Raw genomic sequence first — 15,373 nt, 5'->3', positions numbered from 1 at the left:
AAAAATCGGTCGTAGCAGATCGGAACGGATCTGCCACTCGTGTGTGAGTGTGAAGCGCCTGCTCAGCTGGTCTGCCTTCACATTGTGAGCGCCTGGTAAATACGAGGCTTTAAAGGTTATACTGTTGGCGATGCACCAGTTCCACAATCGGACTGCTTCCGCACATAAGGCACGGGACCGAGCTCCTCCTTGTCGATTTATATAAAACATGGTGGAGGTATTGTCTGTACTGATCCCGACTACTTGCCTTGTATATGGTCTCGAAAGTGTTTGCAGGCGTTGAACACTGCTCTGAGCTCCAGTATATTTATGTGCAGTGACTGTTCCATGGAGGACCACAGTCTTTGCGTCACCTTTTCGCCCATGTGTACTCCCCACCCTATGTGGGAGGCATCGGTAGTGAGAAAAACAGATATTTGTGGTTGGTGAAAGGGCACCTCTGTTAGCATGTTCTTGGGGTTCACCCACCATTGCAGGGATCTGCGCACCTCTGTCGTGGGCAACACCACCCTGTGGACAGTGTGTGCTGCCGGTTTGTAGACACTCGCCAGCCAGTGCTGCATGCTGCGCCTAGGCAATCGGGCATTCTGTACCACAAACGTTGCTGCTGCCATGTGGGCCAGCAGCTGTAAGCACGTCAGAACCGGTACCGTAGGGCTGAAGGTGATGACTTGCACGAGGGAACCAATGGAGCGAAAGCGGGCATCTGGCAGATAAACCCTTGCTGTGATGGAATTTATACGTGCCCCTATGAACTTTATGTCCTGTACGGGGTCTATCTTTGATTTTGCCAGATTGATAACCAGGCCGAGCGAAGAGAACGTGCCTGCTGTGACGCGTATCATGTGAAGTACCTCCTCCTTCGAGGCCCCTTTCAGTAGGCAGTCTTTTTTTTTTTCAGATATGGGAATATAAACACCCCCTGTCTGTGCAGGTAGGCTGACACCACTGCCAAGGTCTTGGTGAAGACTCTGGGGGCCGAGGAGAGGCCAAACAGTAGGACCTTGTCTTGAAAATGTTCTTTGCCTACCATGAACCGGAGGAATCGTCGGTGAGCTGGATGGATAGTTATGTGAAAATACGCGTCTTGTAAGTCGAGGGCTGCGAACCAATCTCCATCGTCCAGTGCTGTAAGGATGGAGGCGATTGTGATCATCCGAAAGCGTTGCTTGCGCAGGTACCGGTTGAGGCCTCAAAGATCTAAGATGGGCCTCCAGCCTCCTGTCTTTTTCTCCGTGAGGAAGTACCTCGAGTAGAACCCTCTCCCTTGCAGTTGCTCTGGCACTCTTTCCACTGCCCCTATGAGCATGAGATGGTCTACCTCCTGCTTGAGCCTCGCTACGTGGGAGGCCTCCTGGAGGTGGGGCCTGGGTGGAGGTCGTGGCGGTGGGAGCGACTGGAAGGGGATGGCGTACCCCGTGGCTATGATCTCCAGCACCCATTTGTCTGTGGTGATCCTTTGCCACTGGTCATAGAATGGTCGGAGGCGATGGTGGAATAACCGCTTCGGATGACCTTGTGCGATGGTAGTGATGGCGCAGCCCTGGATCTGTGTGTCAAACTTGTGGCCTTTGGCCCTGCCCCGAGGACGCATGGCTCTGTTGGCAACGTCGCCTGGGAATTTTGTACTGCTGGTGCTGTTGATGTCGCCCTTGCTCGTAATCCCTGTGGTACTGGGGACGCTGTTGCTGGTACTGGTACCGTCTTTGTTGAGGGTAGTACTTTTTCTTTCTGTATGGAGGGGTGTAAATCCCCAGGGTCCTAAGCGTGGCTCTTGAATCTTTACTAGAATGAAGGACCGAGTCAGTTGATTCAGCAAACAGCTTCTGCGAGTCGAAGGGAAGATCGACTATCTTTGCCTGCAGGTCCCTTGGTATACCCGAAGTCTGGAGCCAGGACTCCCTTCGCATCGCCACTGCCATAGCTGTGGAGCGTGCTGCTGTGTCCGCAACATCCAGGGCGATCTGAACTCCCGTCCTCGAGGCCGCGTAGCCTTCTTGCACGATAGCCTTGAGCACCGGTTTCTTGTCCTCTGGAAGTAAGTCCATGAGGGAGGTTAACCTAGTGTAGTTGTCGAAATTATGGTTCGCTAGATGCGCTGCATAATTTGCCATTTGCAACAGTAGAGTGGAGGAGGAGTAGACCTTTCTGCCGAACAGCTCTAGCTTCTTGGCATCTTTGCCTGTTCCCCCTGTCTTGAATTGAGATGTCTTTGATCTCTGTTGCGACGACTCCACCACCAAGGAATTTGGTTGTGGGTGGCTGAACAGGAACTCCATGCCCTTCGCTGGCACGAAGTATTTCTTATCCGCTCTCTTGTGGACAGGCGGAATAGTCGTGGGGGTCTGCCATATCTTAGTGGCGGACTCCAAGATTGCTTCATCAAGCGGTATTGCTATTTTGGAGGAGGCCGGAGGTCTCAGATTTTTGAGGAGCTTATGGTGTTTCTCTTGCACCTCTGCTGTCTGGATGCCTTGCGTGAAGGCCACCCTCTTAAACAGCTCTTGAAACTGTTTGAGATCGTCCGGAGGATGGACGTCCCCCGGGGCCGTAGCCTCGTCCGGGGAGGAGAGCGAGGAACCACTAGGATACGCCTCTCTGGACCCTTCCGGTTCCTGTTGGTGATGGTACATCCGCTTGCTAGAAGCTTGCAAGGGAAAATCTCGGGGTTCCATAACCAGTTCCCCCTGAGATACTTGAGTCTCTGTCCCCGTTCGCGATCACCCTCGGGGATATGGGACCGTCTGTGGGGATCTTTGCCTGGTAGACTGCCGGTGGTGTCTATGCCCCGCGTGATAGGGGCGACCATGGCAGCATGGGCAGTGTTCTTGGGAAGGTGACCTGGACCACTCCCTTGGTGCATACCCTCTGCGTCTGGGGGAGCGAGATCGTCGAGAGACCTGGGACACTGGAGAGAGCGATTTGTGATAGTACTCCAGCGGCTCAAACCCCAAGAAGGGTGAAGGTGGTCCCAGCCAGGGCGAGGCTGGTCGTAAAAATGGAAACGGGGGCTCCGGGTAGGCTAGGGGGGACCCCTGCCTTCTAGTTGGAGTCTGCAGCATGAGCGGAGGGCTCAGAGAAAGCAACTCTGCAGCCCTGTCTGGAGAGGGGCTGCGGTGCCTTGTTTTGTGTGCAGCCTTCCCCCTCCCTTGAGCGGGTCGCTCCGCCCCCTGACGTGCGGGGGATCTCGGCCCCGTCCGCGCCGTGCTCGGCACGCTCTTGGGCGGTGCCACGTGGGCGGTGTCCTCCGGTGCCTGCAGGCTGCGTGCCTGCGCGCTCTGCACCGCCGGTTCCCCGGGGGTCGGTGCCGCTGCCTGCAGTGCCTCCGGTACCGGCGCTTGTTCAGCCGCCGCCCTGCCTGTGGTGCGGGGCGGCTGTTTGATTATCAGAGGCTGAACCACCTCCACGTGGCTCTCCGTGCCGCCGCTGATCAGCTGTTGCTGCGGCTGCGGGCTCTGCGCTCCTCCCGTCCCGCTCGCTGTTGCTGCCGGCAGGGATCGGGCTGGGGAGACTTTCCTCCGTTTTTGCGCTGATGGGGTGAGGGAGGCAGCTTTCCTTTTATGGGCCCCGGAGGGTCCCTCCTGCTGCGGCCGCTCTGGCACGTCTGGCTGGAGGGCCTTGTCGAAGAGCAGCATTTTAAGCCGCATCTCCCTGTCCTTCCTTGCTCTGGCTGTTAATTTTGCACAGAAGGAGCATTTCTGCATGACATGGGACTCCCCAAGGCACCTTATGCAGTGACTGTGCCCATCAGACGCTGGCATTGCCTCTCGGCAAGACTCACATTTCTTGAATCCTGAGGAGGACATTGTTGGTGAGTCTTTTAGTTGTTAATGGGGTACTTAGGACCTTCTCTGTGCTGTTTTCCCCCTCTCCGATAGCCTGCCGCGGCAGGAGGGCTAATGGCCCTAGGCTCCTGGCCTCCGGTGCTCCGCTTGTTACTAGGACTGGACTGAATGCCGTCCCGCTTGTTGTTTCTTGTTTTTTTTTTGAAAATAACAACTGGTTAACTTAACAATAGACTAGGAACTTGAAAACTTTAAAGAAAAACAGTTAAAACCATTGAATATGCTAACTTGGCCGTAGCCTAGTCGGATTCTGTCTGCAGCCGACAGCGGTTAAGAGGAACTGGCGGGGACCGGATCGCGCACGTGGCCAGGAGCGCGCAAGGGAGCGGCGCGCACTGGCGCATGCGCAGTCCGGCAGAAACTGCTTGGAAGATCCGATCTGCGGCGCCGGGCAAGCCCGACACCTAATGTGGAGCACCCACGGGGACACTCGAAGAAGAAGGGAGATTTAGGACACATCATCTTGAATCCCTTCCTGCCAACAGTGCAGGGGCCTGCAGTGGCACCTCCACTCTCCCCCAGCCTGGCAGAGTGTGGGGATAGAGTCCTGCTCAGTTACCCACTCTACTATTTGTGGATATCTACACCCACAGATGCAGATAAGGGTGGATATTCAGGGGTCTAATCATAATGGTCACCAATGGGTCTGAAGTGACCTGTCCAGCCTTCTCTAACAAATGTGGCTTGAGACAACAGCCTATAGACTGTGGCAGAAAAGGACCTGCACACATAGGAAACACATAACAGACAAGTGCTAACAAGGCAGAGGGGAAAGTGATTTTATCCATCCTTGATGAGGATGGATCTGACAGGCAGACTGTGAAACCTGAGAGTTTGGGTTCATCCATGAGGTGTGACAATAGGTGAAAAAGGGCAATGCCCTACTGTGCGAAGGAGATCATTTACCAATTTTGTAGGACATCCTTCAGATGGGAACTGTGGAATTGATTTCTTCACCAAACAGGGTTGTTAAAACTGGCTAAGGGTCTCAGAGTACTGACTTGGAACGTGCTGTTTTACTGCACTGGGAGGATCACCCTCCCATGAGAGCACAGACAGACACAGGACCCTGGTGCTTTAGCAATTTCAGTTTCTGAGGTACATATATGCACCTACAGCAGGCTCCAAACTCATACACTCAAAAAACTGCAATTGATCCTTGCTTGCTAGGATACCTCACAGCAACTCAACTTGTTATACTATTTTGACTTGTACAAGTTCTGTTCTGGAAAAGCATTAATGCAACTAGTCATATTTAACTGTTAAACAACGTGCAACTGTATTGTTAGTTGGCAGTTCCCAAATAAATTGAAGCCTTCAATAATATAAATCTCATGTTGACCAGAAAATGTTAGACTGGACGCAGGATTTGTCATCTCGAATGAAACTATTTTTTTCCATCTAGTCAAATATCCTATATCTACTAGGGGCCTAATCCCTGAAGTTCAGAAGAAATCCAACCCTGCTCTGCTCCCTTCATCCCACCAAATCCAATCTCCAAAAGCCACTGAAAATACTGTAATGAATGTTTTGTACTTATAGAATGCCTTTCATCCAAGTATCTGAATGTTCTGATACCCTAAGCCTCAGAACACTATTGCACAGAGGAGTAATTTGTGACTTCATGGAAAAATTTTATCTAGCGATAAGCATACTCCCTGAGGTATAAGATTTGATTATCCCTTTAATATAAGAGGGCAGTTTTCCTCCGAGGTGGAACTGCAGAACACCAGCATTAGAGCTGCAAGACCAAATTTAACCACTGCAAAGGCAGTGAATTCTAAATTAATGGTGCCACTGCAAGGTCAACACACTGCAAACAGCGTATAGATTATGGAAGCAGTTCTTAAACTCAGGTCCTTGAAGCACTTACTGGTAGTCAATGAAAAACTGATTTGTATCATGGTTCTTGCCCTCCCTTCATTTCCAACTGATCAATCTTATTAAAAGACAGATAAAAACACTGGAAATATGTTCCTACTATTACTTATGCATGTGAGCATTTGTCACATGGATGTCATAATTGTGAATGAAAGCATCTACGTTCCACACTCTAAGAAGATTTGGGAATGGAGTTTTGAGGTCCAGATTAGAAGTACAGAGAACTACATTAAGGTTTCCATTTAAAAATGGTGGAAGGATAAAACATTCTACACAAGTGCAATGAGGCAGAAACACCACTGCCACAATTTGGACTCAAACAAGATCGCAAACCTTTTACTTGCTTGATTTCCCAACTTTAATGTTACATTAACAGCAGCCTTTTAATTTGTCTTCTATTTTATTTCCTGGGGGATAAAGGGGCTAGTTGGAGAGGTTGGCTTAAGGCACTCATTCTCAGCCAATGTCTAGAGCCTTCTGGGGGGCTGCAAGAAGGTTTTGGGAGTCCGCCAAGCAGGGCTGCTGTTAGACTTGCTGGGGCCCAGGATGGAAAGCTGAAGCCCACCATATAAAGCGCCAAAGCCTGCCATCCAGTGCTGAAGCCAAAGATTGAGCAACATAGGTTCACAAAGGCCCTGTGGCATGGGCACCTAGGTAACTGCTGTGCTTACTACCCATTAATGTTGGCCTTGGCTTTTATATGGAAAAAAACAGTTGTGGCACAGGTGGGCTGTTGGGATTTTATAGCATGTTGGGAAGGCCTCAGAAAGAAAAAATTTGAGGGCTCCTGGTATAACAGATTGCAATCAGATAAAAGGAACGTTGTTCAAACTTAAAACAAAACAGAACAAAAAAACTTAAGGGAATGACCAAACATGGAAATTTCACTTTCTAGAACAGTGCTCGCTTAAAATATCTGTAAAAGTGGTTTATAAACAAACTTTTTTTCTGAACCATAACCATATAAGACAGTCTTAAGCCCCCACTACAATACCCCAGTCAAAATCATTGCAATAATTCTAAAAACCAGTTCAGCTCATTTCGTTAGAAAGGGCACAAAACGTATTTTTATTTTTCAAGAGATACTCTTTATGAAAGGAAAATATTGCTTGAACATGTAATTTTATTAAAGACAGGGCAGGCTGAACCTCTCTTGTCTGGCACCCTCGAGATCTGACCAGTGCTGGACAAGAGAATTTTCCAGACAACAGGAGGTCAGTATTTTCTAGCACATTACCAACACTTTCACCACTTACTGGGCTCTTAGAAGACATTTAAGGGTAAATTACAGCTAAATAACAGCACAGAACACTTGGAGAACCAGGACTGGTGGCTGGAAAGAAATTTTATGGGACCGTGGAAAACTTGGCCACACCCATGATAAGTGGCCATCCGGCTAACTAAAATCACGTCGGATTATGGAGTTTGCTGGACGAGAGTGCTCCAAATTAGAGAGGTTCATTCTGTACAAGGAAACGGGATGGTGGGGAACAAATGTAAGAAAAGTGTAGCACATATTCCATTGTTTTTTTAAGAAAGCCTCGGGCCAACTAAAGTTCACAAAGAAATGAAATATGTGCATCCCTTATTGGAAACAAGACGCGTAATTTCAGAACACCAACTTCTCAAAAGAATAGACGAGCCTTAGATCTGGATAAATACTTAAGACAACTCAAGTTACCAGGCCTTTTTTTTTTTTTTAAAAAAAAAAAAAAAAGCTCAATTTAACTTAACTTAGCTTAAGTGTAACCATATCGTTATGAATTCTGCAGTTATCCTGGCAACAAGCAAAAATGGCCTATAATGCAAATGCAGTAAACAACCAATATGCGTGATTTATACTTGTGTGTAACTTGAAATCCCCTCCCCAGCTTGGGGAGCCAGACAGACAAACAGCTGCAGTGTCATGGATTCTCCCTGGCTTCCCCCAGCTGGGGGAAGCGGTGCTGCTGTGGCTGTCTCGAAGTAGCGCCTGGCTTGAAGAGTGCCAGGAAGCCAGGAGAGTGACCAGCGCTGGTCAGTGTCCTGGCTCCCACCAGCAACTTGTGCAAAATCTGTTACGCAAGGGTGCGCAGGAGCACAACTCTGGCATAACTCGGGGGTCTACTGCACTGCAGTGGGAAATGTGAACTCTAATTTCTCTTTTCTTCTTTCACTTTGCTAGTTGAGTATCTTTAGCTACCCTCTGGAATCAATGGCAACTGAAGGCACTCAGCACCTTGCAGGATTGTGCCCAGATTAATTTATTTCCTTCAGGATGAATCAGTTATTGGCTTTACAATAACTTTTTGATTTAATAAAAGTTATATTGTTCAGATTCTCACTTGGTGTGAGTATGCATATAACCACTCTCACATTCCTCCCACTGACTTTGTTTTGATCATTACAAAAACTGGGAGCATGTTGTCCATATTGTGATTTTTTAATTTAGTTGCCAATATGGCACTCAGAAATGGAATATGTTTGTTTTCAACAAAATGATACAGATTGAATTCTAACTGAAATATTTTACTTATCTTTACTGAATAAATAATTAGCAAAATGAACTGGGACCCATTCAGACCTATTACAGGCAAGTGCAGTTTAACTGATATTAATGGAATATCTGCTGGCACTACGTCTGAATCTATCCCAATGGCACAAGCTTAGGCAGTGCAGTGAATTAAGTGGTCAGATGTGTTTCTAGTTTTGGTTTACAAAACATCACAACCTCTGACTATTTAGCCTAGTTAATTCTTGTTCAGAAGAGCAATTGAGAATGGAAATGCAATGGCACAATTATACCAGGTGTCTTCTGTAGTATCTGCCTCTGTAGCCAATGGTATCAGTCCCTCAACTTCAATTACCACAACTATTTTATCCGAATAATCTTTTATTTAGATTAGATCAATACACACAGTAGGTGTTACCCTAAGTATCATTACAATTAGGCTGTCCACAAAGAACAAAATATGTCACTATTGAATAGAAATAATTTTCATGCACCTCTAGTGTCTTTAAAATTTTTCGAAGCCATCACAACTTTTGATCAAATGCACTTTTCAGTTACATGAAGATACTTATTACCATTTGAAACACATTAAAAGAAAACATCATATTCTTTCTTTACCTATTGCTGTCTCTGGCATTGCGAAAAGTGTCTTTTCTGTGGCCACTCGAAAGTGTCCATGGACTGACAGACCAACACCCTACCAAGAAAAGGATTAAATTCAGACACTAGTAAAATTTAAAACCAACACACATTGCTTCATTCAAAGTACATATATCTTTTACCAAACGTCACAGAAATCGTTCAATTAATATAAATTCTTTAACACTTCATGTTATACATAGATTTTCTACACAGTATCCCAAAATAATTTAGAGCACATACATTCAGCTCAGTGGTTTGAGCACTGGCCTGCTAAACCCAGGGTTGAAAGTTCAATCCATGAAGGGGCCACTTAGGGATCTGGGGTTAAAAAAAAGTTGGGGGGAGGTTGCTTGTTTCTGCCAAGAGGGCAGGGGGACTAGACTCAATCGCCTCCCCTGGTCCCTTCCAGGTCTATGAAATGTGTATCTCCGTATATTATTATTTAGTATTCGACAAGCATTGTAACGAATCTGTGACTGAGGTAAAATTTTATTAGTTGGTTAAGATGGCTCACACAGTGGTAAAATGACATGCTTAACTTTGTGGCAGATCAACTTATCAGGCTGTCCTCACAGAGGGAAGTTGACCTGAGAAACTCCCATTGGCCTCCCCTACTCCTTGCAAGAATGAGGAGTACCAGGGTCAACTGTTGATCCCACTAGGTGCACTACACCAAACTCCAGATGATGGATTCTGACTAGGGTCGATCTTCTAGTAAGTATAGCTGTACCCTCAGGTTATGATCAGGAATGTAAATTTACCCACACTAGCTTGCTGTGCAAAAGTGTCTGTGTGGACCCCTCAGATAGTACTGAGGAATTTTTAGCGCATGGTAAATCTGTCCTGCTTTGAAAAAGGAGTAGACTGAAGCTCATAAGGGTAGTTTGAGTGTGCAACAGGAGTCTCTGCATGTACACAACACATGGCAGGTTAGTAGGGGGAGATTCATACTTCAGCTTGCTGTGAGGTAAGTGTCTTTTTTAGACTGCTCAGTTTCCTGCTTTAAACCACTAAAACACAGGCAATTTATGGAATATTTTTTCTAAAAAATTACCTGTGAAGAAGAAACATGTTTACCTCATTTGCCTCTTTACTGTGTATGTGAGAGAAATCTTGGAAATCAGGAATATTGAATATTTTTCTAGTTTTTCCATGAAGAATTAATTGACAATTCAAACTCAGTTTTTCAGCATCTTATGAAGAGGTCAACAATGGAGTTTTGAATAGTTAAAGATTTCCTCTAAAGTGTTTTTAAAAGATGTTTTAAAACCATAACCAAATGTTTTAAATAGTCCTAGCGACACTCTCACCTCATTACAACTTTCAGATTTCACTTTTAGTACTTCTGATGTCAATAAAACCAGCTTTCTAGATATCCTTCAAGTTTGAGCATATAGAAAAACATCTGATTTTAAGGCCTTTTTTTAAAAAAGGAACAGTTTTTCTTTGCTATTCACTCCAAAATAATCCAACACTTAAAATTAAACAAAAGAATCTGAACAGCAATGAGTGAATAATTTTAGAATAAACAAAAGGCTCCAATTGCTAAACTGACAATCAGAATGGCTTTTGTAACTGTTGCAGACCTCCCAAATTAATTACTGCAATACACTCTGGGGCGGGTTACCCCTGAAGAAATGTCTAATCTACTGCTAATGCAGAAAATCAGCTGCATTTTTTTAACGGAACATTAAACATACTATCTAAACATACTATCCAAAAGTTTGCTCCAGCTCCGCTCTTGAACACAATTCAGAATGCTCTCTTTACAACTACACTGAAATTAAACACTTGTGTCTGACTCTGGCTTGCAGGCCTTGGGTTGCAGGGCTGTTGAACTGCAATGTAGACATCTGGTTCAGGCTGCAGCCCGAGTTCTGAAACCCTGCCATATTTCAGGTGGATCTACAAAGCCCTACGTAGTTTAGTCTTGGCTACCTATACAGTTGCTTTCCCCATCTGCAGCATCAGAGCAGCTGCAATTAGCCAGAGTACTGAGCCTGAAGAACCCCAAAATTCAAACATCTAGGACAAGAAACAAAAATGTTCTCAATAGAATAACTCTTAAGAACTCAGGTCCTTCCTGTTGGATCCATAAGTTTGACCTTCAAAATACAATGTCGGGTTGAGTCATTTGCTCTGATATTTACCTGATAATGGTTCTTTGAGGAGAATCATACCTGTACTTGTTTTAGGTAAGTCTACTAACTTTAACAGTAGCAGTACATTGTGTTTTTTTAAAACAATCTGAAAACTTAATTCATGCATCTAAGTTTTGCCTTCACTTATTCTCAAACCTTTTCTTGTGTGTTGGTAACAGGAAACTAATCACTGGTGCAGATGAGCAGGAAATATTCTTATGTCAGTTTCATTCTATTCCTGCTTGTCCCTGGGGTGCGAATTTGGATGTAGAAACACCAGGTTTCAGTATTTCCAAAATGTTTTTCCCCCTGGAATTTCTAGTTTGCAAGAACTTTTCATGAAAAAAAAAGCTGTTTTGCTTCTTATTTGAAACCAAAAAAACCACACATTTTTAAATGCTTAAGTTTCTTGTGAATTTTACCACAAGTGTACACAAGGAAAAAGACAACTCATGATTGGATGTAAATATAAGGGACTGTAAAAATATATTCTGCAATATCAAGAATATCAAATTATCTCTTTATAGTTAAGGTACAAAATGACAAACTAGTGGATAACAGCTTCATTGTTAGCTCAAGCATATTTTAAAAGGTGAACACAAAATATTTTTACATTTCAATGGCCAACCAACATTTCAGCTGGCTATGGTTTGTAGTATGTCATCAGTAGGGATTTAAAATTTGTATCCATATCCACGTAAATGAGCCACAGATATCCATATCCATACATGCTGATTGGTTTGGAGGCAAGGTTTTGAGCCGGGCTGAGTCAGCAGCCTTAAGAAAGCAGCCACTGCAAAAGTTATGAGTAGTGAACAGGGCAGCAGCTAACAGAGAGTTTGCCTGGGAGTTCACCTTGTGGGGAGCCCCATACTGGCTGTCTCCTTCTTACAGTTTTATTCCTCTTCTGCCCTTCAAGGTGGCACTAAACATCTTAGGAAACTTTCTGAAGAAAGTAAATATGGACAGTGACAAGTCTGCAGACAAGTCAGCTGTTGTGACTTGTTTTTGTCTTCCTCCTACAAGATAGAAGGGATATGTCTGTACCAAGTGCAAGCTGGTAGCCATCTTGGAAGAGATGGTTAGAGGACGTGAGGCACAAATATCAACCTTCCGGTCCATCAGGGAAGGAGAAGAGTTCCTTGAGAGAAGGGAGCATTTCATACTGCAGGCACAGCAGGCTGAGGAGCCAGCAAAGGCAGCGTTAAGCAAGGAAGAAAGTTGGAAGCCTGTAACCTCCAGGGGAAGAAAGCCAATTCAGGTTATCTCAAATTCTGGTGGAGGTAAGCAACCACTTTCAGGCTCTCTACATGAGTGATTCAGTGGAGACTGCTGTGGCAGAGACGTCAGAGGGAACGGATTGGAAGACCTCACTGACTGGAAGGTATGGGACGCATAGCCCTAGGGATGGGGTTTCTACAAACACCACCACTAAGAGAAGAAGACGGGTGGTAGTGGTCAGGTACTCCCTTCTAAGAGGGACAGAGTCATCCATCTGCTGTGTAGACGTGGAATCCCAGGAAGGTTGCTGCTTACAGGAGCTAGAATCCAGGACGTGGTGGAGTCGCTTCCAAAAATCATCATACCTCCATGTAGGAAAAAATGACACAGCCTAGAATAACCTCGAGCAGATCCTGGCAGATTATGTAACTTTGGGAAGAAGGTTCAAGGAACATGGAGCGCAAGTGGTGTACTCGTCCACTCTCCCTGTTGAAGGAAGGGGTCCAGGTAGAGATCATAGAATCATAGAGGTAAGTGCATGGTAGTGTTGGAGAGAGGGCTTTAATTTCTTCAACCATGGGATTCTGTTTCAGGAACAAGGATTTCTAGGAAGACATGGAATCCAGCTAATGAAGAGATGAAAGAACATATTTGCGGGCAGGCCTGCAAACTTAGTGAGGAGGGCTTTAATCTAGGTTTGTCAGGGGACAGTGACACAAACCCTGAGGGGAAGGAAGGAGGAAGAACTAAGGAAAATGTCTGATTTGAAAGGAGAATGTAGGCCAATCAGCTTATTATCTAAGGTGTTTATACACAAATGCAAAAAGCCTGGGTAACAAACAGAAAGAATTAGAGGCCGAAAAAAGTACGAGGTGGTTGGAGTAATGGAGATTTGGTGGGATGACTCGCATAACTGGAGCACAATCATGGAAGGGTATAAACTGTACAGGAAGGAGAGGCAGGGATAAAAAAAGGATGATGACTTTCACTGTATGGGAGAGAGCAGTATGACTGCTCAGAGCTCCAGTATATGGAGGGAGAAAAGCCACTTGAGAGTCTTTGGGTTAAGCTTAGAGGCAAAAGCAACAGAGATGATGTTGTGGCTGGTGTCTGCTATAGACCTCCAGACCAGGTAAATGAGGAATTCTTCAGACAACTAAGAGAAGCTTCCAAATCACAGGCCCTGGTTCTCCTGGGAGATTTTAAATTACTCTGACATTTGTTGAGAGATCAATACAACAGCACACAGACAATCCAGGAAGTTCTTGGAGAATGTTGGGGATAAACTTCCTGATACAAGTGCTGAAGAAACTGACCAGGGGCCATGTGCAGCTTGCCCAGCTACTCACAAACAGGGAAGAAGTAGTAGGAGAAATAGAAGTGAGTGATAACCTGGGCTGCAGCAACCATAAGATGGTACATTTCAGGATCCTGACAAAAGGAAGAAAGGTAAGCAGTAGCATACAGACTCTTGAGCAGACTTTGACTCCCTCAGAGAAGTGATGGGCAGGATCCCTTGGGAAATGGATATGAAGGGGAAAGGAGTTCGGGAGAACTGGCAGTATTTTAAAGAAATCTTCTTGAAGGCACAGCAGCAAACTATCCCGATGCGCAGTAAGAAAAGCAAACGTGGTAGACAACCAGCTTGGCTTCAGAGCGAAATCCCTGACAAGCCCAAGCCCAAGCCCAAAAAGGATGTGTATAAGAAGTGGAAACTTGGATATATGATTAAGGAGGAATATAAATATATGTCTGGAGAATGCCAGGGAGTAATCAGGAAAGCAAAAGCACAACTGAACTGCAGCTAGCAAGGAATGAAGGGTAACAAGAAGGATTTCTACAAGCACGCTAACAACAGGAAGGTGATCAGAGAGGGTGTGGGACCTTTACTGGATGAGGAAAGTAACCTACGGACAGATGATGTAGGTGAAGTTGAACTACTCAATGCATTTTTTTTGGCCTTAGTCTTCATGGATAAGATCAGTTCCCAAACTATGGTACTAGGCAATGAAGTATGGGAAAGAGATGGGCAGCCCTTGGCAGAGAAAGAACAGGTACTTTGAAAAGTTAGAGGTACACAAATCCATGGGTCTGAACTAAATGCATCCAACGGTACTGACGGAATTGGCAGATGTTATTGCTGAGCCTTTGACCATTATCTTTGAAAACTCATGGAGATCAGGAGAGATCCCAGATGATTGGAAAAAGGCAAATGTAGTGCCCATCTTTAAAAAAGGAAAGATGGACAATCCAGGGAGCTATAAACTGGTTAGCCTTACCTCAGTCCCTGGAAAAATCATGGAGGGGATCCTCAAGGAATCCATTTTGAAGCACTTGGAAAAGGAAGAAGAGATCAAGGGTAGTCACAATGGATTCACCGAGGCCAAGTCATGCCTGACCAATTCGATTAGCTTCTGAGGAGGTAAGTGACTCTGTGGACATTGGGAAATCAATGGATGTGATATACCTTGACTTTAGCAAAGCTTTTGATATAGTCTCCCACAACATTCTTGCCCATAAGTTAAGGAAGTATAGATTGGATACATGGACTATAAGGCGGATAAAAAGCTGGCTTGATGAATGGGCCCAAAGGGTAGTGGTCAATGGCTCAATGTCTGGTTGATAGCCAGTTTCAAGTGGACTACCACAAGGATCAGTACTAGGGTTGTTCAATATCTTTATTAATGACCTGGATGAGGAAACGGATTGCACCCTCAACAAATTTGCAGATGACAGTAAGATAGGAGTCGGGTTGATACACTGAAAGTTAAGGATAGGGTCCAGAGTGACCTAGACAAATTGGAGGATTGGGCCAAAAGAAATTTGATGAGGTTCAACAAGGACAAGCGCAGAGTTCTGCACTTAGGACAGAAAAATCCCAAGCATTGTTACAGGCTGGGTAACAACTGGCTAAGTAGCAGTACAGCAGAAAAGGACCTGGGGATTACAGTGGATGAGAGGTTGCATAAGAGTCAACTGTGTGCCCTTATAGCCAAGAAGGCAAACAGCATATTGGGGTGCATTCGGACAAGCATTTCCAGAAGATCTAGAGAAGTTATTACTCCCCTCTACTTAGCACTGGTGAGGCCACATCTAGAGTACTGTGTCCAGTTCTGGGACCCCCAATATAGAAAAGACGTGGATGCACTGGA

General features: G+C 45.3%; 1 protein-coding gene across 1 annotated transcript in view; it reads right to left on the bottom strand.

Moving 5' to 3' along the window:
• The window catches only part of HIBCH (3-hydroxyisobutyryl-CoA hydrolase), a 116,699-nt gene that overhangs the window by 35,466 nt on the left and 65,860 nt on the right, over positions 1-15,373 (bottom strand). Inside the window, exon 7 of the mRNA XM_075002026.1 lies at positions 8,836-8,914. Within this exon, the coding sequence (XP_074858127.1) occupies positions 8,836-8,914 (79 nt within the window). The remainder of the gene's footprint in view (positions 1-8,835; positions 8,915-15,373) is intronic.

This window comes from Carettochelys insculpta, chromosome 8, assembly GCF_033958435.1.
Source record: "Carettochelys insculpta isolate YL-2023 chromosome 8, ASM3395843v1, whole genome shotgun sequence".
Classification (NCBI taxonomy): Eukaryota; Metazoa; Chordata; order Testudines; family Carettochelyidae; genus Carettochelys; species Carettochelys insculpta.
This window is presented reverse-complemented; position numbering and strand designations above follow the sequence as displayed.